Source organism: Coccinella septempunctata, chromosome 1 (genome assembly GCF_907165205.1).
Source record: "Coccinella septempunctata chromosome 1, icCocSept1.1, whole genome shotgun sequence".
In the NCBI taxonomy this organism is placed as follows: Eukaryota; Metazoa; Arthropoda; class Insecta; order Coleoptera; family Coccinellidae; genus Coccinella; species Coccinella septempunctata.
In genome coordinates, this window is record NC_058189.1 from 64,162,315 (window position 1) to 64,189,712 (window position 27,398).

At 36.2% G+C, this 27,398-nt stretch overlaps 2 protein-coding genes across 2 annotated transcripts; both read left to right on the forward strand.

Moving 5' to 3' along the window:
• The first annotated feature begins 1,616 nt into the window (after positions 1-1,616).
• On the forward strand, positions 1,617-11,973 carry LOC123307543. The gene is made up of 4 exons (XM_044889904.1): positions 1,617-1,873; positions 8,333-8,533; positions 10,566-10,679; positions 11,684-11,973. Exons 1-4 carry the CDS (start codon positions 1,775-1,777, stop codon positions 11,879-11,881), a joined length of 612 nt encoding a protein of 203 aa, XP_044745839.1. The 5' UTR covers positions 1,617-1,774; the 3' UTR covers positions 11,882-11,973.
• Positions 11,974-12,075: 102 nt separating this feature from the next.
• On the forward strand, positions 12,076-12,982 carry LOC123322016 (protein CTLA-2-alpha-like). The gene is made up of 2 exons (XM_044909839.1): positions 12,076-12,602; positions 12,706-12,982. The coding sequence occupies exons 1-2, from the start codon at positions 12,504-12,506 to the stop codon at positions 12,910-12,912; spliced, it is 306 nt and encodes a 101-aa protein (XP_044765774.1). The 5' UTR covers positions 12,076-12,503; the 3' UTR covers positions 12,913-12,982.
• Positions 12,983-27,398: the final 14,416 nt, after the last annotated feature.

Sequence of the window (27,398 nt, forward strand, 5' to 3'; positions counted from 1 at the left end):
CACAGCAGAAAAAATTTGTCTGGGCATAATAGAGGTGAGCTCTAAAGAACATTGGCCTTGGAAGTATACGTAGAACTCATGCGGAAAGTGAACTAAACGATTGATAAGTCCAAATAATTAAATCAGACAAAATGTTATCCGTTCAAAACTCAATTCTCGAATATTCAATGAGATCGAGTATATTCGAAGAGTTATCTTGAACCAGTGTGCATGAACGAGGTCACCGTCCTTCGTTTCTCAACTGCGTACTGGCAGGAATGACTCACATACCAATCGGATGATTTCGAACAGGGTTTTCCACAATCCAGAGCAGTACAGTAGAGAAGCAAGTGAAAACTGCATCGTGTGATCATGGCAGAACAAAGTAAGCATGTTTTTCCTCTAAAATTATTATGTAAAGTCAGTAAAGTGAAGTCGAATTAATTTGACCTCGTTGGAATAACAACGTACCTTTGTTGATGTGTACTGCGTTTGACGAAGAGGTGTTTTGGTTTGGGAACCAGTGGCGTGGGCCATGTTGTAGCGTTGGTTTTTCGATTTTACTCAATGTTCTGTATTTGAAGCTATTCGTTCAACCGAAATGAAAATTTCTAAGTTAATAATGTATAATGTGTTGTAAATAGAAAATTACTGAAAACCAATATTACTAAAAATTTTTATTCTTTAAATTTATTCCTTGAGAATATTTTGTATAGCTTCACCTTCCATGAAGACTTAAATATCAATTCAAACCAAACCTTCAATGAAAATTTGGGCGTTGATAGGCAACATATTGAAGAAACCGTGTTGATCTTACTGAGCAAGGTCGTCTTGACCTGGGCATTATTTCTTTCCTTGGCTATCAAGGCAACAGTTTAACATTCCAATTTATGACACCAAAACGTTTGTTTGACAGTGAAATTAAAATTTTATTGTCGATTTTATTGAATTTGTTATGGTGAATCGAATAAAAATCGCTTCAGACCAATTCTTATTTCAAGTGAATTTCATTTATAAAGAATAAAATACACAAATCCTAAGAAGAAATGAATATATCATGTTATGTCCATAATATGGTGTTTAATATCTATATTATCTTGTAGTAGTAGTTTGTAAGAAGATAGCAATTTTCCAAGAAAGGTCCATATTTTGAAACGTCGATATTATGGCAAGCCCATATTATTGTATATGACCTCTATGTTTTCTAGTATATTTTGTAGGATGATCGCTAAAATTTCCTTCTTATGAAAAACATGTTCAGTGATTGTATCTTTTTTTATTCGAGAAGAAAGTGTGCTAATCTTTGAGCACTTAAAAAATTTATACTGGGACACAATGCAACAATATGAATTTAGTAAACATTCATTACAATCAAAAGATTTGTTGACCTGACACTATCAGTTTTATACCTCAACATAGATGAAATGATAAAGCCCATAACTACTGAAAAGTTAGTTGGTAATTTCACAAAAGTAATAAAGGCAAATTGTTCTTGCGTTAATTAATCTTATCATTTATCAGAAAAACATGTTATTGTCCGGCTGCAATTTACTCAAGGTTTTTCCGGCATTACTCAGATTTTCATGTTAAATATTTGAATGGCACACTTTAAGCGGTCGATTTACGTTTGAGTGCACCTATAAAAACTTCCTAGTAGGAACGAAATCAACCGTTTGCTATTGGCGTTAGAGAATTAACATTTTTAAAGCTCGTAACCTTCATCTTGAGCAACCTGTTCTTCCACACGATCGATTCTTCAGTTTCGTTTGTGATCGTTTGACGAACAGACGTAAAAATGAAAGTTATTGTGTTTTGTTTCGTTCTAATTGCTCTTTACCATTTAGCTTCAGCGAAACCGGTCGACGATCTCGACGGAAAATGGGAGAAATTCAAGGTGAGTTCAATCAAAATTAATATAAACGAAAACCACAATATAAGTGGAAATGTTAAGTGAAAAGGTAAGCACCAATATTTATTCTGTGGAACACACATACATTAAACTCTTTAAACATGTAGAACCTTTGCATTTGAACCACTGAAGTTGAAATCTGTCAAGAGGCATCTGAATTATGGAGAGTAGAGAGAAGGAGAACGATCGCCGTACCAAGAATGTGTCTTCAGAAACGGGGGTTATAGGAGTCGCTGCGATCGCTAGGTTGATCGATAAGGGATGGGGATTTTAGCGTCAAGTTGAAATGAACAGTCTTTATTATATTTTGGGTCATCGTAGTTTTTCCTGATGATTTTTCAAATACGTTTCTTCAAACCTATAATAAATATGAATTTTCTGCATTATATGAAATAAAATACAATTCATAAATCAATGAAATTCGAAAGAAATCAGTGATCAAAAAAATGATACCTATACTTCCTTCATTTTTATTTTAGCACTGGGTTGGCCATGGAAATTTGACACATTTCACTCTGTATAGTACGAATATGTGGGGTTATTAAGCTTGTCAAAACATTTTTGGGTTTTAAATCAGCGCTATGTTGTCCGTTCTGCATAAATTTTGATTTTTGATGACATTCACTTTTATTTTAGCACTCGGTTGGCCATGAAAATTGAGCACATTCCACTCTGTATAGTACGAAAATGTGGGGTTATGACCCTTGTCAAAACATTTTTGGGTTTTAAATCAACGTTATGTTGCCCGTTTTACGTAAAAGTTTCTGTTATTACATATTTTATCACAATGTCGAATCTCTTCGGAAAATATGTGACGAACTCAATTGAAGTTTATATAAACTGATTAAAGGCATACCAAATGCAGTTATTTGCATGGAAAATACAAGAGATCAGTATAATATCATAATATGCACTAGCTTGAGGAAAGTTAATGTTCGTTATCTTCTTTGGCTAAGGTTTGAATACGTTACATCAGTTGTAAATTTCAAAAATATTAACCTGAAGATGAAATGCATATGATGCAGTGGTTTGGAATGGGTATCTCCCGAAGTAATTAACAGATAATTACAAGAATGTTAAATTCTTCAAGAAAAATCATCTTGTATCAATATAAGTGAAAGGAATTGAAGGAAGATTCAAGTCAAGATGAACTTCACCTTTGAACATAAAAATTTCACACGAATAAACAATTAACAGGACAACTGGCGCGTATTTGTCGGTGTTCATCTTAATACATTGATATAATAATGATAATTAGGTATTTATTGGTACCTTAAATAACCTTACAATGTATAGGACAAGTCAAATGAAAAATAGAAAAATCAATTCTCGGGAACTTATTCTACGATGACATTCATCAAAAATCCTGTAGTAAACTTTTCGCATTTATTCACTCAAACATAACATTCTCGAATGCCACCACTTTTTTGGGTCTACCAATAGAAGGAAATTCTTCGTCATCCTCTTCATTCACAATATTTCTGATTGTGGAAATATTCAGCTGAAATATAAGTCGTTTAGATTCAGATGAAACATAATATAAATTCTCTTACATTGAATATGTTCGCTACCGTCTGACGTATTGTGGATTTAAGAATATCAGTGTATAACTATTTAAATGAGCGTACCTGAATTCTAAATAGCAGTTCCTGAAACCCTGTCTCTTTTTTCAACCACTTTCGACATTTTCAGATTCATCACTTATTAGATTCTGTTTCTAATTCTCAGCTGAGAACAGTTATAAACCATATATTATGTTATGCCAACAGAATTCTTCAAGAATATCCACTTCTGAACCGTGTAGTTTTATTGGTTACATATTCTCAATCGGAAGAGTCCACTTCTCACGAGGGAAGACAATTTCGATTTCGTTTATAATAAATCCTTCATCTTTTTTGATATCTTCATCGCGAAAATTCTCTTGACACACAATTGATTCCGAGTCGATTCTTGAGTTAGGGTTTTTTCCTATTTTCTCACAATAATCACTCTGAAATTTTATCTCTGCTCCTTTTCTTTCCGATGCCAAACCACTCTTACAATAGCGCACGCTTCAACACTTCACCATGGTCATATGTTGTTCCCCTATTAAAAATCGAAAATAATAATGTTCTAATCATCTGTCACCAGAAAGACAGTTCACTCAGCCAACTTCAACTAGTTTAAATCAAAATTTCGCACTCCTGTGATCGCCAGCGCGGCTATTGGCAAAAGCATGAACTATCTATTGGTACATATTTTAGGGGACAAATAATCTGTGGTCTCAGAGCAGCAATCCTTCTCCTTCTGTCTACTCTCCCTAATCTGAAACGTGCAAAGACTAATGTGATTTAAAGCAATGAATCCACTTTGTTTTCAATCGAATGATTTGAGGTACACCATAAAGATGCGACCGATAAAACGGCCAAATTCATCAATCAGTCGGCATCATCCATCTTATCCATAGTCCCATTATTAGCTCCCCAATAATGACCTCTATCTGTGCAAATAATGATTCATACGAATATATATAATTTCGCCGCGAATTTTGAATTTATGGCATCGAAACTAATATTTTCGAATGAATCCAATGACCAACATGTTCGTTCCAACAAATTTATTTCATTTATATTTATTAATATAGGGGGTTAGAGGGGTATAGATTCGATTTAGTCGCTTTTCATGTATGGCGCGAATTGATGTGGAATTTTAGCGTCATCGTGTTTGGTTCGGGAGGCTTTTGATGGTGGTTTGTTTTTAAATATGGCGGTGTTCGATAGTAATTGTCGATTTTTGGTGGCGAACCGAAATTCTATGGAGACGGTTTTATGTTGAAATTTGCAAATCCAATATTTGGAATCGGCTGGCAAAATCCTAAATATGATACTTTCAACGCCCTTTTTTTGATCGAGTATACCATTGAAATTTTACCTACTAAAATAGGATATTTCTATCCTATTTTAGTAGGTTCTGGACAACGAGAAATATACGGTATAAGAAGATCGAAAGAGTGTTCTTCAAGTTACCAGAAAATTTTATCTGAAATAAACAAAAAAACTAAAGCAAAAATTGTGAGATGATAATATTATGTTCTTTATGTCAGATTGACTTAAAATTCACGACCCAATTAAAAAAAATTGGAAACTTTGTGTATAGCCCTAAAACCATCTTGAAATTCATAAATGAGACAATGATTAACCAGATGATTTATAGTTTCTTCTGGTTCCTCGCAGTCACAACTAGGGTTCCAACTTTTTTTTTCCATCGGAAAAGCAAAAGGACATTTCGCGTTTGTATACGATTCAGAATATACTATATTTTCCTGGGAAACTAACTAATTCTTGCTTGAAACTAAACCACCTATTCCATTCAGAGTACCAAATATCTTTGTCTCTTATATTCGAATTAAGAAAAGGGTTGGACCATAAGGGTTTACGCGACTGCAGTCGTGGAATCGTATTTTGGGATGATACAATGTTTGAAAGAACTGCTAACCATTGAATAGGTGAAGATGCAATATAGTTTCAGTTATAATTTTAATAGATGGATTCAGGTGTGCATCCTTTTTTTGCATATTATTAGGTACTATTAACCCAAACGGGGCAACAAAATTTAGCAGCCGAAAACAACAAAGCTAGATTGCCGTTCTAAGAGTAGTTGCATCAGCACCCAATGAAGTACCACCTAGTTTATGCAGGATATTATTCCTAGTTTTTAACTTCAGATGCAAATTTTCCAAATGGGCTTCGAGTCCAGATTAACTCCTAAATATTTTGGATTAAATTTTTGTTCTAAAGAAGAATTACCCAAAAACTTTCCTATATTTTTGATGATTATTCGAATGGAAACACGAAACATCGATTTTATTGGGGTTAGGACGCAAACGCCATTCGAAAAAGCTGTTTCTCAAAATTTCTAAATCTGTAAATATATTATTCTCTACCCAGTCAACCAGTTTCAGTCACAGGGAAGTAGTTGGGAATTACCACTGTGGAAATGCGACTTCACAATGTTGATTTATAAAAAGGCCACCAGTACTTACTGGAGAGTGCTTAATGTCCGCAACATCGCATATCGCGGGTAATTACCCAGTAAATCACATAGTAGGTGTAAAAAAAGCACCCTAGACAGCAACTTTGCGACTTCTCATTTTGGAGGTTTTTGGAACGATTATTTTGACAGAATAAACTACCAAAGTGTATCCTCTATTGAAGTTATATTCATGTTCAATTTGATAATTACCATCGTGGCAATCAATTTGCACTCTATATTCGAGGCGTTCCGAGGAAAAGTGACCCAAGCTACAATTTTTCTGAAATTGAATTAACAGTAAGAACTGCCTGAAAATGAATCAAAATTTTATATACTCGTAAACTCAATTTCAGAAAAAATGTAGCTTGGGCCTCTTCTGCTCTGAACGCCTCATTTGTACCCTGTGTTTACTCTTTACTCTTACCTACATATATTTCGCATTCTGCTCTCATCCTCAAAAGGGAAATTGAACAACTATATGAATTACTGATATTTTTTTATTCAAGATTAATATGTTTCATACAAATCCAAATATATAAAATAAAGAACATATATCTTGTTATAAATCTTCATTCCACTTCAGGAACGGCATGGTCCAGCTGAAGAAGAAAAAATCAGAGCTGTATTGATAGTAATAAATTGAATGAAAAATCTAACAACAGTAGAAGGTGATTTTTTCCAGCACAGTATCTAAAATAATAATTTGAAGTTCTCTCGATGATTCAAATCAATTCCAAGTTTGATTTTGAAGGTTGTGAATGTTACTTATCACCTAAATTCATATGAGGTATGTTGAAAGTTGAACGCTACAAAGGTGCAAAAATGGGGAGGATAAGAGGGCCAAGAAGTGATCATGATGTAGTCATTATTTCAATAGGTTATATAACTACTCACCTTTTACTGCACGTTAATTAATCAATCAACGTCAAGTAACACTTAACTAAAACGATATTTAATAATAGAACAGCTCTGTTAAAAAAATTATTCTAAAGATTCATTCATAAAGATTTTGTTTGTTCATTCTCTCAACACAACGCAGTCACAGAACGAATGAACGAAACACGTCACACCACGTTTTGCATAGCGGGATTTAGGTTATGAGTTAACCTCGAGACCACGTGCTGATAAATAGAACATTTCAGACAGTTACTGAAAGTTTTTCTTAGAGAAGTCGCTGGGTAGAGTTCATCGAAATGTATTCACAACACATCATTTCATGTTCTAAAAATATCACAGATTCAATATTTCAAAAATATCAACAGAGTGAAGTCGCATAATAGTAGCTATGTTCACTTCATCGGAACATCTCGATATGATGTTTTATGTAACCACTAGGGATCTAAACTTGAGGAATTCGCAAACTTAACAATATGCGGACGTTAATGTCCACAATGTGAAATCTTAAGTACATCCATGAAACTTCTCAAAGAAGCGCTTCAATGCGATATTTTTGGGTACTCCCTGCGACTTACTGTTACATTTCTGGTTGACTGGGTATGCATTTAAGCTTAGAATGGCGGAATGCGAGGGGATCATCAGCGCATACGAGGATATATTGACTGCTCTACAAACCAGACCTCCACTGCTTTTATTACCTCCTCATTGGAAGGAAATTTACGACCTTTTAATCTTTTTTTCAGTTGAGGAAAGAGATGATAGTCGGACGGAGCCAAATCTGGTGAATAAGGGGGGTGTTCTAGTAATTCAAACCCTAAATCACGAATTTTTTGCATGGCAGCATTCACAAAACACCTTTGGATAGTTTTCTGCGTCTTTTCTCTTTAATTTTTTCCCGTAGAGTGGTCATTGATATCGAATAGTAATCTCCGGTTATTGTTCTACCCAAAAAATTAATCATGATTACTCCATGGCAATCCCAAAAAACTGAAGCACGAACTTTTCCAACAGATTTTTGGACATGAAACTTCTTAGGTCTCGGAGAACCAGAGTATCGCCATTCCATCGATTGCTGCTTTGTTTCTGGATCGTAGAAATGTACCCAAGTCTCATCCATAGTAAAAATTCGGTTTAAGAGGTCTACATCGTTTTCAAATCGAGCACAGATCGAACGCGATGCTTCTACCCTTGCACGCTTTTGGTCAACATTCAAACATTTGGGGATCCATTTTGCAGCAATTTTTCTCATGTCCAAATTGACGTGAACTATATGATGATCGCGTTCGTATGAAATATTCACTGCTTCAGATATCCTTTTTAGCCCAATTCGACGATCTGATAAAATCATGTCACGAACTGCATCGATATTTTCGTGAACTGACACAGAAACTGGCCTTCCCGATCGGTCATCACCTTCAATGGAAAATTCACCTCTTTTGAAGCTTGTAGTCCAATTTTTCATCCTCGTAAAATTGAATGATAGTATTTAATTCATCCACAGCAAGCAACTTCCTTCATGTTTTCTGTATTTTTCAGGCTGATTTTCAGAAGAAATACGACAGCCCCGAGGAAGAAGCCCGCCGCAAAGAATTGTTCAGGCAGACGGCCGAACAAGTAGAGGCACACAATGCTCTGCATGCACAAGGATTAGTAACGTACACTCAAGGAATAAACCATTTCGCCGATCTGACATCCGAAGAAAGGAAGAAATATTTGGGATTCGGGAGGCCTAAGAATTGATGCGGAAAATATAGCCCTTTATAATACTTTCTAGATTTATAAATTGATATATGTATAATAGCAGTTTTTCGTTGAATGTAAGCAATAAATTTTGTAGAAAATATCCTTTTCGTATCCAAATCCCCACCCCTCTTCCAGGATTTCTTTTCGTTCAGTATGGTTGATTTTTTCGAAAGCATTGGAAAATGGAGATCCATTCAAGGAGACCAAATGATACATTTCAATGAAAGGGGCAGGAAATTCCATGCAAACAACAATTAAACAACTAAAAACAGAAATCCTCGCGTTACACATTCAAGAATCATTTTAACATGACTAGCCCACAAGGATGTGCATTCATAAACAAAGTTGAGATGAAATATAGCAGCAAGTTAAATGACGCATATCTCAGCTGATGCTGTATTTGTCGTTGATACTGAATTATTATTAATCTCTACATTTTCGATTTAGGGACACAGTATACAGAGTCTTTGACTCATACAAATATTTTAACATTAGATTCTTGAGGTCAAAAGAAACAATTTTTCCTACACCATTTATTCTGATTCGGTCCTGATAAAAATATATATACAATTTAAGTTTTCATAATGAGCTCTGCTACCCTTGTGAAAACAAAATTACCTTCAGAATAACTAGCTGAATCTGTGACACTACACATCTGTGAATTGTATTCAGCCATACTACCCAATTTTTCAAATTACACAGATACCTACTTTTTAATCGAATTGAACATCAAATTACTCGAAAACGTCGCATTATACGAGAAAATATGAAGAATACTTTCACAAAACGTTCAACTATTCATTAGATATCGTTCAACTTAGTTTTAATCGTTTATATCTTTGAAGTTTTGTTATTTTTATGGCACCTAATGGTCAGAATGAGAAAACTTAAAGACGTAGGTGATATCTTGTGTTGAAAAAAGATTCATCAAATAAATGAAATACTATATTCCGAAATTCATTGTATTCGATAAAACCGTTTGTGAGATAAAACAAAAAATTACAGTTTTTTGGTAAAAAAACAAAGTGTTCCTTTTGACCTCAAGAATCTAATGTAAAAATATTTGTCCGTGTCAAAGACTCACCCTGTACAAAGCCGAGTATAAAACTCACTCAAGAGTGAGCTTCATATAAGTGAAGCCCTGGTATTTTATATTTATAAAGGCTGTCCCAAAACTGGTGAATCAAACGTCACACCACGATAGGGTAGATCAAATATTATTGAATGACACCAACATTAGTTCAACGAAAATGTACCGTTTCCAAAATAATCAGGATTTCATTAAAATATTTAAAGTTGCCGATTTTCGTACTATTTTTTTAAATGGCAGGGTCAGTGAAAAAGAATATCGATTTTAAATTATATTGAACTGAGATTATTGTTTTATCTCCCCTAATTGAAATTATTTTAAGTAGTTAATTGATAACCTAATTAAATGTGAATTGAAACAATTGTTTTTTCTACATGATTTTTATTACTCAGAATAAACCCCCTCTATAGGAGTGATAATATTGGAGAAAAACGCTGTTCTTGATCACAAATTGGCCTTGTGATTGAGAAATAGTTCGAAAATCGGCAACTTCAGGTTAGGTTTTTTCAGAAACGGTACATTTACGCTCAACTAATGTTGGTGTCATTCGATAGTATTTGATCTACTCTATCGTGGTCTGACGTTTGATTCAGTAGTTTTGGGACACCCTGTATAATGAACTACCATTTTACATACACGTGTATGAAATTATCAACCACAACTGCAATCAAAATTTGCCACAACCAAACAAAAATCTATTGCGTAAATTTTTTTCCATATTCATGAGGCCTTCCCCAATATCAAGATTTCCCGAGAAATTCTTCACAAATATTTGTATAACAATCAGAAGAGGTACTTCCCAGCATTGTCAGGCACTCCACAATTCACATATAAGTACGTTCCACTCGTCCATTAATCAATCATTGATCATAAATCAGTGAAGCCAACGCGACGTACCAATATACGTTACCTTCAATTAGATTAATAATTTTATAATTGCTGAACGTCAAAATGAAAGTAGTAGTGTTTTGTGTTGTTCTAATAGCTGTTTTTAATTTAGCCACTCCAGCACCTGTGAAAGACGTGGACGCCCAGTGGGAGAAATACAAAGTGAGTAAAAATTGACTCTGAACTTCACTCATATTCTCATAAAACCTGGAGCTGTTCAAAAAAAGGAAAAAGAAAAACGATTCTCCATTCAAAAACTGAGTTTATTTTAGTGTTGTCCGATTTCATCTTCACAAGCTAGATTGAGCCATTCAAAAAACGAGAATTGGCAAAAGTATTGGGGTTGAAGATTCAACGCTTTCATCTACCTTGTATAGTGAAAATATATCATACGCTTATATATGAAATCTCCCTGAATATGGATAAAATTCTCGGAAATTGTTTTGTTCAAATTCTACTAGTTGAATTATTTCAGTTACTTCGTATGATCAATTATCAATAATTCTTGATAAAATTACTTGATTCTTGGATGACCAGACTACTCTGTTCATTATATTTTCGATTGAAATCACGTTCAATTTGGATAGGTATAGTCATTCTTCTGGAACATTGTTTCAATAATGTTGATTACTACTTATTAATTATTTTTATGTTCAGTTATTCTTCGCAAATTGTAAGTTTTTGAGTTACTTTTTCCGATTATTTATCAGTGTTTTATCATTTCGACTAGTCATGAGAATTTTGAGTTACACATATAATGTGTAATTAATGAGCTTATCATGTTGATGAATTTTTCATGTAGATAAGCTTTCCTGAATTTTTGATGACTAGAGTCGTGAAAATGAAGTAGTAGATGATGTAGATAGCCTGAAGTATCTTGAAAATACTTGATAATCAGATAATTATGTGTGAGTGTGATTATATTTAATCATAACAATAGTAGTACTTCCCACAGTCTTTATTTTTCCTCCCAAATTCTATGGCATTTTCAATCAAGCAATACAGCGATCAGAATAATTCAATATTTCAGTCGAAAGTACCTTAAATACATAATATTCTTCTCTACCTAGTGTGGAGTGGCATATATCATGGCGTTTCCATTCCTAATTGATCCTTTCTGATCCACTGAAGTTCTATTTATTATATGAGAAAATATTCAATTACAGACCGATTTCAACAAGAAATATGACACTCCAGCTGAAGAAACTCGCCGAAAGCAACTTTTTGTCAAATCCCTCGAAGAAGTAGAATCCCACAACCTCAAATACGAACAGGGATTGGTTACTTGGACTAAAGGTATCAACCAGTTCTCAGATTGGACACCAGAAGAATTCAAGAAGATTCAAGGAGTAAGGAGAGAGTGATTTCACAATAATGAGCAATAATTCCATCGAGATTTTCTACAGTGTATGAACAATGGTCAAAATATTCTCAATAAAGTATAATTCAATTCAAACAATTAGTTTTACTTTCATTAGCCAGTAGGGAAAGTATGCAGATTGAACAATTCAAAGAAAACAGTGATTTTTACAATGACTCTCCCAAAAACTTTAGCACAAGTATCAGTATTGGTACTTTACAACTTCATAGTGGATTTAATTAAATTAAATCGCTATTTTTCTGAATATTGGCAACAAATTGAATGATCCATAACTCCGAAACTAAATGAACCAATCTCATCTTGTAAAAAGAATATTCAATTCAATGAAATGAAAAGCTCAACACAGCCAGCGATATTTTGGTAATGGGCAATTAGACACTAAAGGAATTCGAGTCCTGAAGTTAAATCAATCTGTATTTACTGAGCGGATACAAATTGATGACAGCATATTTTTGTTATTCAACAAAGCATCCAATTACATTATCGCTAAAGGTCATACCTAAATATAAAAATGATAGCCTGTGAAATAGATACACAATTCGAATACCTCTCTATACTTGTAACGTTGTCACAGATTACAACTGTAATCGAATAAACTGCACAACATGAAAATTGAACTTTTTGTCCTGGCAGTAATTGGTGTTTTACACCTAGCCTCATCGATTTCCGTGGATGACCTAGATGCCAAATGGATCAAATACAAGGTGAGCTATGAAAATATTTTTTTCAGGCTAGATGTGTCTCTTTTAATTATTCTGAATGAGCTCCACATTTTTCTGAAACACTATATTCATTATTTCTAAACAGAACGATTTCCATAAAAAATATGAAGATCCAACAGAAGAAGCCCGACGTAAGGAAATCTTCAAGCTGAAACTAATCGACATAGAAGAACACAATGCGAAGTACAAACAAGGACTTGTGTCTTGGTATAAAAGTCTCAATCAATTCTCCGACTTAACTACCCAAGAGTTTGCTGATCTGCAAGGAGATACAGAAGTGACATTACTGTAGGAAGTTCTTGAGCATCATACACCAGTTTACTGCATAATTATGTCTAGTATATTGTTTAAATAAATTGGTATATTCCCTTGAGAATATTTGAAACATATACTGCTCCACAAGAGTTAGGGATATCGTATTCAATCGTTTTTAAAAGTATGTAATCTTCGATGACATCGCTGTAAAATCATTTAAAACTCAATAACAACTTGAATCGATCCAATAAAAATCAGTATGAGACATTTCGTCAATCTGGACGCCTTTTTTCTGAAGTTTGGTTCTCTGCATATGTTTCATGAATGTTCTTATTTTGAAATGAAGTAAGTTTATCAACGGCTTCGATATGAAACGGGTTTTCTGAAAATGCCAAGACGTTAATTAACAAACGCTGAGGCTAATAGGGATATCGGAATGCTACAGGGTGGCCTAACTCAGGTTGGTGTAGCGAAAAGGCTCCAAGTCAGCCAAAGTGTGATATCTCGACTTTGGAATAGGTTCAGGGAGACAGGTTCCGTGTTGGAAAGACCAAGGAAAAACAACACCTGCTGAGGATCGTTTCATCACCGTTTCGGCGAGAAGAAACCCTACATCTACGTGTAGAATGCTACGGAATACTGTTCAAAATGCAGATGTGGTCCAAGTTTCCATCGAAACCATCAGACGACGTTTGAGAGAGGTGAATCTAGGTTCTAGACGTCCATTAAGGGGAGTTCCATTAACACGTGACCATAAGGTCAAAGACTGGAATGGGTAGGGCAACATATCAATTGGAACGATCAATGGCGTAGTGTCCTTTTCACTGATTAATCCAGATATGGACGATTTTCAGATTGTCGAAGAATAAGGGTCTGTTTGAGTTTATTCTATAGTAATAGTTCATCGAAACTCCTTCCCATCTGTCAGCTTTTATTACTTTGTTCCTAATATTTTCATACAAAACTTATTTTGATTCCGCAAATAGATCGTCATACCCACCTGAATAGTAAATATGAAAATTTAATTTGTGCAGTATTGAAGGCAAAATCCTTCTATGAAATTTCGAAATGCTCATTATAATTTTTCTCCCAAACAACGGAGTAATTATGATCAGTAAAATTAAGACATTAATGGGATAGAATATGAAATAGAAAAACTCGAATTATTCACTGCTACAAAAATAGCTTTTTATTCCAAAGGTAACTCGAGATGCGAATAATTTTTCATCAACAACTGTAACTGGAGATCAGCTGTATCACAAAATATGCAATCATATCCCGTCCAATATTTTCACCGATTTTTTTTATGGAATAAAGTTAGATATCCGATAATGATAAATCCGTTGAATATTTCCAGCTTTATCTGAAGGACTATTATATTTCACAGCGTGAAATCCTCTTGCACGACAACCTTGAAAGACATGATTCTTTCCTCTCAGGGTTAGGCTCAGGTTTCAATTTATTGGCAAGTCAACCCAAAGCTTCCGATATCACTTAGGAACCCCATCTGCTCTCCCCCTGTTTGGAGCGGAGTTGTTGCCCTTTCTTTCATCCCTTGATTTAATGTGATTGGAAGCTATGAAATTTGATTTTCCGTGAGATTTTCGCCTTATGCGTTTGTTTATTGCTAGCTTCGGCTGTTCAGATAATGATAGGGCTAAAACTGAAACTGAAAATCGATATCAGCATTGCTAGATGGTGTGTTCCTCGGTGTGTTCACTGAAATATGTACGAACAAATTGGATTTCGCTTGGATTCTTCTTTGAGGATGTATTTATATCTAGTGAGACTAGACCGGTTTCATACATAAAAAAATTATTGCGTTACCATAGCAACGAACAATAACTCTTTAGAAGTGTCAGTGTGAAGTTTCAGGTCAAAAAAGTGAACCAGAGATACGCAATAAATTAAAAGAAAGAATATGTCCACCGAAATTGTGAAAATCGAAGAATTGCAGTATCGAGCCATCATCAAGTACCTGTATTTGAAAGGGTTAAGAGGTAAGCAGATTTACGAAGATATGCTTAATACCCTTGGTGATCAATGTCCTTCGTATGCGATTGTTAAAAATTGGACTGCAAGCTTCAAAAGAGGTAAATTTTCTATTGAAGATGATGATCGATAGGGAAGGCCAGTTTCAGTGTCAGTCCCCGAAAATATCGATGCAGTTCATGACATTATTTTATCACACCGTCGAATTGGGCTAAAACAGATATCTGAAGCAATGAATATTTCATACAAAAGCGTTCATTATATAGTTCACGTCAATTTGGACATGAGAAAAATTGCTGCAAAATGGATCCCCAAATGTTTGAATGTTGACCAAAAGCGTGCAAGGGTAGAAGCATGGCGTTCGATCTGTGTTCGATTTGAAAACGATGTAGACTTCTTAAACCGAATTGTTACTATGGATTAGACTCAGTTACATTTCTACGATCTAAGAAACAAAGCAACAATCGATGGAATGGCGACACTCTGGTTCTCCAAGACCTAAGAAGTTTCGTTTCCAAAAATCTGCTGGAAAAGTTCTTGCTTCAGTTTTTTGGTATTGCCATGGAGTAATCCTGATTGATGTTTTCGATAAGGGTAGAACAATAACCGGAGATTACTGTTCGACATTACTGACCACTATACGGGAAAAAAATTAAAGAGAAAACACGCGGAAAGCTATCCAAAGGTGTTTTGTCTTTGCAGGACAACGCCCCTGCTCACAAATCTTATGTTGCCATGCAAAAAATTCGTGATTTATTACTAGAAAACCCCCCTTATTCACCAGATTTGGCTCCATCCGACTATCATCTCTTTCCTCAATTGAAAAAAAGTTTAAAAGGTCGTAAATTTTCTTCCAACGAGGAGGTAATAAAAGCTATGTAAGTCTGGTTTGCAGAGAAAGAAAGTCTAGAGACGTTGCAGGTTCACTGTAATAAACGTATCCAATTAGGAGGAGAATATGTTGAGTAATGAAATGTTTTGACATTGAAATTTTTTTGGTTCTATAGTGGGTTAAGAATTTTTCAATATAGCCTTCAAGAAGAAGATTATATGAATTTTTCTCCTAGTGTCTTGTATAAAATTGGCACATTTACAAAATTTTCTTGAATGCATACATATCACAGAATCTGCCTGTGGCTAACCGTAGAACTTGGCGACATCGATGAAACGCCTCGAATTATGAGACCATAAGGAAGAAACTCGACAATAATTCCGTATTCAGTGGAAACAGACTTATCCCAAACTATGAAATAATCAGCATTCTAGTCAGTCGTTCAAGTTTGATTATCCGTGCAGAAAAGTTCGCAGAACTAGCCCACGTCTCCGCTGCCAACTGGCATTCCGAGCATTTTATCGAGTTCCCAAATAGTTCAAGTGTGACTAAAAGGTCCAATATTACTGCTTGATAATATCGTATCGAATAGTAAAATCTCCCATATTAGGGGTCAGCAGATGAAGAAGAACAAATAAAATTCTGCCGAACTTTGCAATGTATTATGAATCTTCAATCGAATGTCCCTTTCTGTTCAATTTTTCGAGAACACACATTTGTCTTTTCTAGATTTGAATAATTTATTATTTGGAAGCAAAAAAAATCCTCCAACATATACCAGGTGGGATCCAAGTGAATACCTTTTAAACGCAAGTAGAGATACAGGGACGAAAGAAATCAGAATTCAATAGACCTTGCTATTTCGAATACTCACATACTCATTTCATCAAAAATAATGATAACAATAAATCAGTATGAGACATTTCGTCAATCTGGTCGCCTTTTTTCTGAGGTTTGGTTCTTTGCATATGCTTCATCATGAATGTTCTTATTTTGAAATGAAGTCAGTTTATCAACGGCTTCGATTTGAAACGAGTTTTCTGGAAATGCCAAGAATTAAATTTACAAACGCTGAGGCTAATAGGGCTATCGGAATGCTACAGGGTGGCCTAACTCAGGTTGTTGTAGCGAAAAGGCTCCAAGTCAGCCAAAGTGTAATATCTCGACTTTGGAATAGGTCCAGAGAGACAGGTTCCGTGTTGAAAAGACCAAGGCATGGTGGACGACGAAAAACAACACCTGCTCAGGATCGTTTCATCACCGTTTCGGCGAGAAGAAACCCTACATCTACATGTAGAATGCTACGGAATACTCTTCAAAATGCAGATGGGGTTCAAGTTTCCATCGAAACCATCAGACGACGTATGAGAGAGGTGAATCTGGGTTCTAGACGTCCATTAAGAGGAATTCCATTAACACGTGACCATAAGCGTCAAAGACTGGAATGGGCAAGGCAACATATCAATTGGAACGATCAATGGCGTAGTGTCCTTTTCACTGATGAATCCAGAATCATATTCTCGAAGAATAAGGGTATGGACAATCCCACGCATACCCCGTAATCGTCACTATGTCCAAGAAGTCCATCCATTCCGAGGCGGTAGTGTTATGGTATGGGCCGGGATATGTTTCAAAGGGCGCACAGATCTACACATTTGTCCTGGGAATATGACCGCCTCACACTATATTGCTATTGCTATTGGTGAAACTTTTCAATCTCTAGACGATAGCACTAGATGTGGTATCCACATTTACCAATACTTCCGCACTCGCCAGATTTGAATTGCATAGAAAATGCATGGGATATGCTCCAAAGAAGATTAGATAATCATCAACCTACCCCAGAATCCCTAAATGATCTGAGAGAGCTTCTGCCCTGTTTATGGAACCAAATTCCGCAAGAAATGTTCAACAACTTCGTGTGTAGCATGCAAAGAAGATGTTAAGCTGTTATTGATGCCCGTGGAGGCCGTACATTGTATTGATAGTCCTTTACTCGATTTTTCTTAACCACCCTGTATACGCTGCAGACCCACAGGCTAAAATTAATTTGCAACTTGAAATCATATCAATTTGAAATGTCATCACAAAAATCTTATTTTAAATATAGTTTTTTGCAATTTAAGTCAATATCCCTAACTCATGTGGAGCAGTTTAATATTGTTAGGATTTGAAAGTGCAAAATGGTGCAGGCATCGGTGCTTTCATGTTTAATGTATACTCGTGTATACTGCTTATATTGCTTAGAAAATATATCTGCATACAGCATAAATTCAAAGAAATATGTTACAGGAGTTACTTCAACTTGATTTTAATTAGGCATTGTTAAATATATTGATAGATCAATTACCTTCTTCAATCGTTATCATTATTGCTATTCAAATAAACAATACACTGTCATTTCTTCGATACACGTCTGGAAATAAATGCTTTAGTACATTTCCTGAATCATAAAACGTTTCCTTGGAACTTTATTGAAGGTTTCGCGAATAAAATATAAATTACACCTTCCTGGGATCCCTCACAGAAATTACGTATGACGTATGTCATCTCGCTGTGCTTTCTCTGCCTCATGCCTGTCACGCAGCAGACATTTCAGGGGTTCAGTGGCTCCCCCAATATTTTACTCTATCGAATTTATACATGCACAGAGAAGCGGAAACTTATAGGAATAATACCTGGTATTTGTACGTTCCCGGACGTATTTTCCTGGATTATGTTCGGAATATCCTTCGTCATTTTGGGGTTCTTACTTCTTGACGTGAATACATGCAGCTTTGTATTTTGAACTCTGCAGTATCGACTCTTTATTTCGTCGACCAGGGGAAATTTCACCCAACATCCATGCTTGGCATAATGAATTTCAAGAAAGAGGGGGTGATTTTATTGAAAATCACCACCAGAAATTGTGAATTGTCACAATTCTGTTTTTTTTTTTTCATTTTAACTATCCAAGAAGGCTTGACCTGCAGTTCATTAAGATCCTTGAATTTCGCTGGTCAAATCTCCTCAGGAAAACGTCCGATGCCAAAAAAAAACTTAAACTATCATCAGTCGGTGCTATTCAGTCCAATATTAACCTGAATTCTGCAAATCAGAAAATCAGAACTTAATTGAATGGTAGTAGGAATAAATCACAGTTGCCATCTCAATAAACGTATTCTTTATAATTATTGAATTGGAGTGGGCAATACTTGATGGGAATCCACAACTGAAAACTGAATCAGATGATTTTTATTGAATGATATAACGACTGTCCTTACATGGCGTAAGGATACAGTAGCAAAGCCTGCAGAGTAGTAAGGTGGCAGGTTAGGTTAGGTTAGGTTAGGTTAGGTTAGGTTAGGCAGGTTAGCACCTCGCTTATATTAGCACGAAACGCTATGAAAAGTTTGCCAGGTGTTCACTAAGTATACTCCATTCACATTTATTTTAGGAGTCGGTTGGCCATGAAATAATTTTCTCAAGTTTTTGTAACTAGATCGGAGTAAGGTTGGCACTCATGAAATGTCGTTAATGTCATAACGCCGTTGCCACAACTAATATCAATTTTTATTACGAAAATGCCGAAAGTGATTGAAAAAAGAGACAGGGTATCAGGAAGTGCTATTTAGAATTCAGATCCGCTCATTCAAATAGTTATACCCTAATATTCTAAAATCCACCATACGTCAGACAGTAGCGAACATATTCAATGTAAGTGAATTTATATAATGTTTCATCGGAATCTAAACGACTTATATTTCAGCAGAATATTTTCACAATCAGAAAGATTGTGAATGAAGAGGATTTTCGATGAATATCATCGTAGAATAAGTTCCCGAAAATGGATTTTTCTATTTTTCATTTGACTTGTCCTATACAATGTAAATGACTCAAGGTACCAATAAATACCTAATTATTATTATTATATCAATGTATTAAGATGTACAGCCACAAATACGCGCCAGTTGTTCTGTTAATTTGTTTTTTCATGTGAAATTTTTGTTCAAAGGTGAAGTTCATCCTTACTTGAAACTTCCTTTAATTCCTTTTACTTATATTGATGCAAGATGCTTTTTGTTGAAGAATTTAACATTCTTGTAATTATCTGTTAATTCCTTCGAGGGATGCCCATTGCAAACCACTGCATTATATGCATTTCATTTTCGGGTTAATATTTTTGAAATCTACAACTGATGTAACGTATTCAAACTTCAGCCAAAGAAGATAACGATCATTAACTCTTCTCAAGCTGGTGCATATTATGATATTATACTGATCTCTTGTATTTTCCATGCAAATAACTGGATTTGGTATGCCTTCAATCAGTTTCTATAAACTTCAATTATGTTCGTCTCATATTTTCCGAAGAGATTCGACATTGTGATAAAATACGTAATAACAGAAACTTCTACGTAAAACGGGCAATATAGCGTTGATTTAAAACCCAAAAATGTTTTGACAAGCGTCATAACCCCACATTTTTGTACTATACAGAGTGAAACGTGTCAAATTTCCATGGCCAACCGTGTGCTAAAATAAAAGTGAATGGAGTTTAAGCTTTTACAGGTTTATGAAGAAATTTAAATATCTTGCAATTACTTGAGTCAACACAAGTTTGATATGGCAAAAAATGGTCAAGACAAGAATTTTTTCAATTTCTTAACATTTTCTCAAGAAAGACAAGAAGTTTGACATCAAGACAAGAATTCTTGTTTGTGTGACGACCTCCTGTCTCCATCTGTTGCCGTCTTCTTCTCCGAAGATAGAAACCTCGGGCGCCACCTCTAGTTTAAAGTGTTGAGGACACTCGGAACCTGTAGGCGGTATCCTACAGGTGACCAGGAGCTACAGTCAGAGAAAGTTATGTCCATGGGTCAGATGTTCATGAAGTTCGGACAGTCCCCTATCTCTGAAATATCTTAAAAACTCTATTCGGGAGAAAAATAAAACACAATAACCATGAAACTTCTATTCGATATCTTCTATATACATGATGATGTCGTACAGGGTATAGGGGTGAATAAGCGGTGCAGAAGCAGAAGCGGGATGTAACGTGCTTTTAATGTCGAAACATGATGAGTGAGCAAAGTAAGAATGCGGGATGAAGCGGTCGGAGTTAGAATGAAGCAAGAGCGTAAGTGAAATAATGCAAGTTAACTCTACGTTCCGTACAAGCGGCGGGTAGTAACATGGGCAAAGTCGGTTATTATAAGCGAAACTGGTGTTAAGACGGACGGCGGTTTGCCGGTATACTTTGGTGAACCGAGGGAAAAACTAAACCACGGAACAAGGACGACGAACGCACCCGCGAGGGTGCCCTCGGAATCCAAGGTGTTCCGAAATCACGGGGGCTGTACCCACCCCCGTAACCCCGGTGGGTGGTCTAGTTCGAAGGGGATCATACCGGACAGTTGTGTAGGATGGGCCGTTTGAAGCTAACATCGTACACCTCTGTACACTCGGAATTCCAGGAGCGATGCAGGCCGTTTGAAGCTAATGCATAATCTCCAAGAACTCGGGCGGTACGGTTAGGGAAAGGCGGGGTAAAAAAGGGTAACAAAGGAACATACCTGGCAGGTGTGTAGGATGGGCCGTTTGAAGCTAACATCGTACACTCCCGCACACTCGGACTCCCAAGAGAGATGCAGGCCGTTTGAAGCTAATGCATCACCTCTAGGAACTCAGGCGGTACGGTAAGGGTGGGCTGAGCTAGAGACGGCGGAACGTACCTGACAAGAGTGTAGGATGGGCCGTTTGAAGCTAACATCGTACACCCCTGTACTTTTAGGATACAAGGAGACATGCAGGCCGTTTCAAGCTAATGCATGGCCTCCAGGACCCGGGCGGTACGGTGGAAGGATGACACGGAAGCATGTACGCGCCATTTGAAGCTAGCGTACACACCTACGCATACTGGGAAAGTCCATGGGGTAGTGTAGGCCATTTGAAGCTACTACACAACTCCACGGCGGAAAGAAGGGTATGTGGGAAAATAAATAAACCGGCAAATTAACCAAAAGAGTAATTAAAATAATCATACCTGAGACCTTGCCCATGTGTAACCCTTGAATGTACTTACTATCAGGTATACTTCTCGGACGGTTGATGGAAAACTCTGGCTTCATTGACTGAATTTACGAAATCGCTCGAATTTATACCCGGCACGGCCCTTTTTTATACAATTGTCAAATGCGCAATTAAACAAATTCGGCATACGATATCCCCCCTTGACCTCACGTTGAAGACATCGCGATCCGGGAACACATGGGTCCGCGCGGCCTGAAACCGGTCGACTTAATCAATTCACGTTACGGAAATATGAAAATGAATAATTCGGAAACAAAACTAATTGAAAATTTGCTTTGTTACATTTGTCGACCCCCAGCTGCTCCTCATCCTCATTTTTGAGGGTTGACGTATCCAGAAAAAGATCGAGAAAGATGAAACCACGATTTATAGGAAAACGAATTGATTTTTACTGATTTATAATAATCTATGTCACACTACGAACAGGACGAAATTATATCGTCCTTTGGTCTGACCGATAATGATCGCTTGAACATCCACAATAACCGTTCTAATCTCGAAATCACTCACTCAGGGACCGGCGGCTAATTTATTGACACCATCCAATTGAGCCCAAATTAAACTGTTTGATGTTCACATAATTAGCCTTGTTCGCTCAAGTTGATGAATTCATATTGCATTTCAAGGTATTGTATTAATTCCAAACTTTGCCGTTGGCGCATCTTTGATGATCCCTTACTAGACTCTATTTGAATGGGAAGAAATTCAATGCATAATAGGAAACTCGATTATATTATCAGAGCCGAGGCAGGGCTTTGTTCCGAGTTTCGCCAGTAATTTGAAGCACTACCAATTTTCTACACGGGTTACTTTGTTACTAGGGCGGACTTTGTTAAGGAAATAAGGCCACGGAAATTTTCAAATTTTAATGAGAATTTTGTTGATTGCGCCCGGTTTAGGTCGGTTCTGTTTAGCATAGAGTGAAGAATTCTTCCCTTGGGAGGTTTGGAATGATAAACATCCTTCGTTACTTTCTTCGTAGTGGGTTTCTTACCTGTTGTATAAAGACATATGTTACACTATTTGGGGCTGTATCTATCCATAAAACTACGATGAATTATGTTGTGATGAAAAATTCCTAGCCTGCTATAGAATCAAAAAAATTTTCAATGTCAAAATATTTTATTACTCAACATATTCTCCTCTTAATTGGATACATTTATTACAGCGAACCAACAACATCTCTAGACCTTTCAAAAAAAATGTTTCTTCTTGCTCTGCAAACCAGTCCTCCACAGCTTTTATAACCTTCTCGTTGGAAGAAAATTTACAACTTTTGAAACTTTTTTTCAGTTGAGGAAAGAGATGATAGTCGGATGGAGCCAAATCTGGTGAATAAGGTTTGTGTTCTAGTAAGTCAAACCCCAAATCACGAATTTCTTGCATGGCAACATGAGATTTGTGTGCAGGGGCGTTCTCCTGCAGAAACAAAACAACTTTGGATAGCTGTCCGCTTCTTTTCTCTTTAATTTTCCCCCGTAGAGTGGTCAGTAATGTCGGATAGTAATCTCCGGTTATTGTTCTACCCTTATCCAAAAAATCAATCAGGATTACTCCATGGAAATCCTAAAAAACTGAAGCAAGAACTTTTCCAACAGATTTTTGGATACGAAACTTCTTAGGTCTTGGAGAACTAGAGTGTCGCAATTCCATCAATTGTTGCTTTGTTTTTGGATCGTAGAAATGTACCCAAGTCTCATCCATAGTAATAATTCGGTCGGTTTAAGAAGTCCACATCGTTTTTAAATCGAGCACAGATCGAACGCGATGCTTCTACCCTTGCACTCTTTTGGTAAACATTCAAACATTTTGGATTTATTTTGCAGCAATTTTTCTCAGGTCCAAATTGATGTGAACTATAGGATGAACGCGTTCCTATAAAATATTCAGTGCTTCAGATATCCGTTTTAGCCCCATTCGACGGTCTGATGAAATCATGTCATGAACTGCATCGATATTTTCGGGGACTGACACAGAAACTGGCCTTCCTGATCGGTTATCATCTTCAATGGAAAATTTACCTCTTTTGAAGCTTGCAGTCTAATTTTTCACGGTCGTATACGAAGGACATTGATCACCAAGGGGATTAAGCATATCTTTGTAAATCTGCTTTACTCTTAACCCTTTCAAATACAGGTACCTGATGACGATTCGATACTCCAATTTTTCGATTTTCACAATTTCGGTGGTCATCTTCTATCTTTTAATTTATTGCGTAACTCTGGTTTACTTTTGACCTCAAAATTCACACTGACACTTCTTATGAGTAATTGTTCGTTGCTATGGTAACGAAAAATTTATTTTATGCATGGATCTGGTCTAGGCTAACTAGATATCGGATATAAATAGGGTGAGTCTTTGTCTCGTACAAATATTTTAACAGTAGATCATTGAGGTCAAAAGAAGCACTTCCTATACCTTTCTTTCCGAATCGGCTCGCTTTGAAAGATACAGGGTGTAAAAACCATAAAAATATGTTATTATCTCTCTCACAAACGGTTTTATCGAATGAAATGAATTTCAGAATATTGTTTTTCATATATTTGATGAATATTTTTCGAACACAAGATATCAGTCACGTCTCATAGTTTTCTCATAAAAACCATTACGTACCATAAAAATTGAAAGAATCCAACACTTGAAACTAAGTTGGTAGCTATCGGATGAAGTCGAAGACTCACCCTGAATAGTCATATTGCACTTGAAAATTTAGAGAAATTTTTGAAATTAATTGTTCAATGAGAAGTTTTTCATCTTTTCTAGTTTTAAGGTCGTTGGATAGGGAATTACATATTTCGGAGTATACTCCATAAACTTTTATAAAAGCACTCAATTTGAAGACATCCTTCCCTATCAATCAAACTCATAAAAAATCAACACCGATTGTGGCCACCATGAATCTTGCAATTATCGGCACAACTCTGAATTCCACGGAATTCACATAAAACATTATAAGCCAGAACGTTAAGCTCTCCCAATTTCAATCCCATTGACGTTGATAAGGGACACACCGGCCTAATCTGCTACTTGTTGGACCTGACAGAACTTTCTCATTTTGGAGGGGAATTTCAGACCCATGAGTCGGACTTCTGTTGAAGATGTCAAACGGGAAATTATAGATGGGATATTCATTAGTACTAAATGATTTATGCATTTATTCCAAACGTTGAGTACTCTGCTTATAAGAGTTAAATAGTGAAGGGATTATGGTGTCCAGATTAACCAGCTCAATCAGTGAATGATTGATAACTAACTATAGAAGTAGGTATTCAATCATCACAGTTTTTCAGGATTGAATCAAGATTCAATTCCTAGCCTTAACAGAGTGATAACCATCGGTAAAATGCAGAACAAATTTCTATTTTTGAAACCCCATTTCTCAGTAAAATTTGAACTCTTTTCCCTCCACGACATGTAAGATGAGGATTTCTATTCAAGTTGTATACTATTCTTTGATTCTTTAATAAAACTTCATCATCAACTGATGGAACTAAAGGTCCTCATTGAGAGAATAAAAAGTTCTTATATCCCATGAACACTCTGCAACACCTTTCCTAAGGACAGGTTATTCCTCAAATCCCCACGACACAACCTTCTCTAAGGAGACCCTGCTCCTCCCAAGCAGCATCTCCTGATTAAACTCCGGATCAAAGACGATTTTGAATTAAATCTGCCAAACTTGAGGTACCCATCGATATTTCAGAGTGCACATAACGAAGTTCTGATAGATACCGCTCCAAATATTAATATTGCAGGAACAGAGACTGTTCGATAACCATCAATTAGACGAATGCAGGTTATCCTTTGAGATTAGTCAGTAGGGGTAAGTAATGAAGTGCATCGTGTTCGTATGCACGGAATAGGAGAGCTGGCACCACAAGACAACCGACATATCTGGCTGCCGTTACTGTTACATGGCATTAAGTGAACAAAGAGCCCTGCAATTGACAATTAACGTAGGGTTAGATGATGAGAAGATTGCATCGGCTACGAAATATTAACACCATGACTCTGTTCCCTTTTCCTGTGTAAATAAAATTTTGTGAGGAATGAGAATAATGTTTGTATCCCAATAGTCAATATTACAAATTATTGTACAAGTCAAAAATTCGTTGTCAAAGTTGGCGAGCGTGAAGACTCGTGAAGTGTGGGTTTATCCACAGCCTTTTGAAGGTATCTATAGACGGCTGTGGTATAACATCATAGCCTCGAAAGGCATATATCCTAAGATATTTAGAAGAATCAATTTTCTGGATTATAATTCCAATTTTCTGCTCGAAATAAGAGGTTGGGACGAGAAATCCATGAATTTTCAGGTAGATGGTTGTAGTGATGGATATTTTGTGAAGCATCAATCGAACAATTTAAAATCTATGCTCGTTGGAAAGGTGCAAGATGGAAGAACGAAAAAAAATATTTTCTAGTGAAATAGTGTCAGACATTCGGAAGTTTGGTATTAAAATCTATGTTATCGAATACGCTGAATCTATTGCGAGTAATTCCGGAAGCTTATCTCTTTCGGGATGATTTACATCGTTGAAACGGCATTTGTTTAAAATTGAAAAAATCCGTGATATCTCCTGTTATATTACTCCGATTCGATTGAGATTTTCAGTTCTATATTCAGCTCTGCTAGAGCTGTGCTATGGCACAAACACTCGACTTCGAAAATCTCGATTTTTTTGGGACAAAAATGAGCTCTTTCTGAATATGTGTCACGTTTAGATATAAGATTATCCTGAAAAATTCCCAAAAATGATGGGGTCAGTTACAACTTCCTTAAGACCGAACAGTTTTGCCAGATGGATGAAAACTTGAAATTAATCACAAAAAGAGTTGCTCTTTCAAAATATGTATAATATTCGGATCTACGATGATTTTCCTGGAAGATACGTGACTCGATAGTTGACCTTCGAAAAATCCCCAAAAATTTAGGCTCTTCAGGATGAAATGTCGGGATTTATCACTAGAAAGCTTGATGTTTTAGAGTATGTATCACGTTTAAATCTTCTATGATTTTTCTGCTATACCTATACAACCTAACTCGCGAGCAATTTGGAAAGCCTATTTTTATTAGTTTAGATATTCATCTTGGAAATGGCATTTTTCAAAAATTGCAAACTTCAATCTGCGATTTCTCCTGTTTCATTCCTCCGATCTAATTGGGATTTCTGGTTCTATAATCAGCGTTGCCAGGGCTTCCACCCTAGCACAAAAACTCGATCTCGAAAATCTCGATTTTTTGGTTCAAAAATAAGCAAGGGGTTAGATCACCCTAGAATGACCCATTTGGTCCTCTATCTGAATATCAGAGTGTCCTATACAATACTATACATGCCTCAGGAAATGAAGTGCATTGAAGTTATTCTGTAGACTCGAGAAAACCAAATATTTGATGATTCGATATAGAATTGCGCTCCAGAGGGCCTAAATGGCCAAACTGTGAATTCGTATCTTCACTATGAAAGATTGGACAATTTGAAGATGGCTTTTGACCAGAAACGGCTAGAATTGGACCACAGGAGAGGTGTCCTTTTCGATCATGAAAACGTCAGAACAAACACGCCTATAGTGACTCGTCAGAAACCACAGGAGTTTGGATGGGAGATTCTAACTTCTAATGGACC

What these genes read in the sequence shown, in the direction of transcription:
- LOC123307543 (XM_044889904.1), top strand. Translation starts at nt 1,775, where the DNA reads ATGAAAGTTATTGTGTTTTGTTTCGTTCTAATTGCTCTTTACCATTTA. An exon ending in GATTCGGGAGGCCTAAGAAT is followed by an intron (nt 8,534 to 10,565) that starts TGATGCGGAAAA and finishes ATAATTTTATAA; the next exon opens with TTGCTGAACGTCAAAATGAA. An exon ending in CCCAGTGGGAGAAATACAAA is followed by an intron (nt 10,680 to 11,683) that starts GTGAGTAAAAAT and finishes ATTCAATTACAG; the next exon opens with ACCGATTTCAACAAGAAATA.
- LOC123322016 (XM_044909839.1), top strand. Translation starts at nt 12,504, where the DNA reads ATGAAAATTGAACTTTTTGTCCTGGCAGTAATTGGTGTTTTACACCTA. An exon ending in CCAAATGGATCAAATACAAG is followed by an intron (nt 12,603 to 12,705) that starts GTGAGCTATGAA and finishes ATTTCTAAACAG; the next exon opens with AACGATTTCCATAAAAAATA.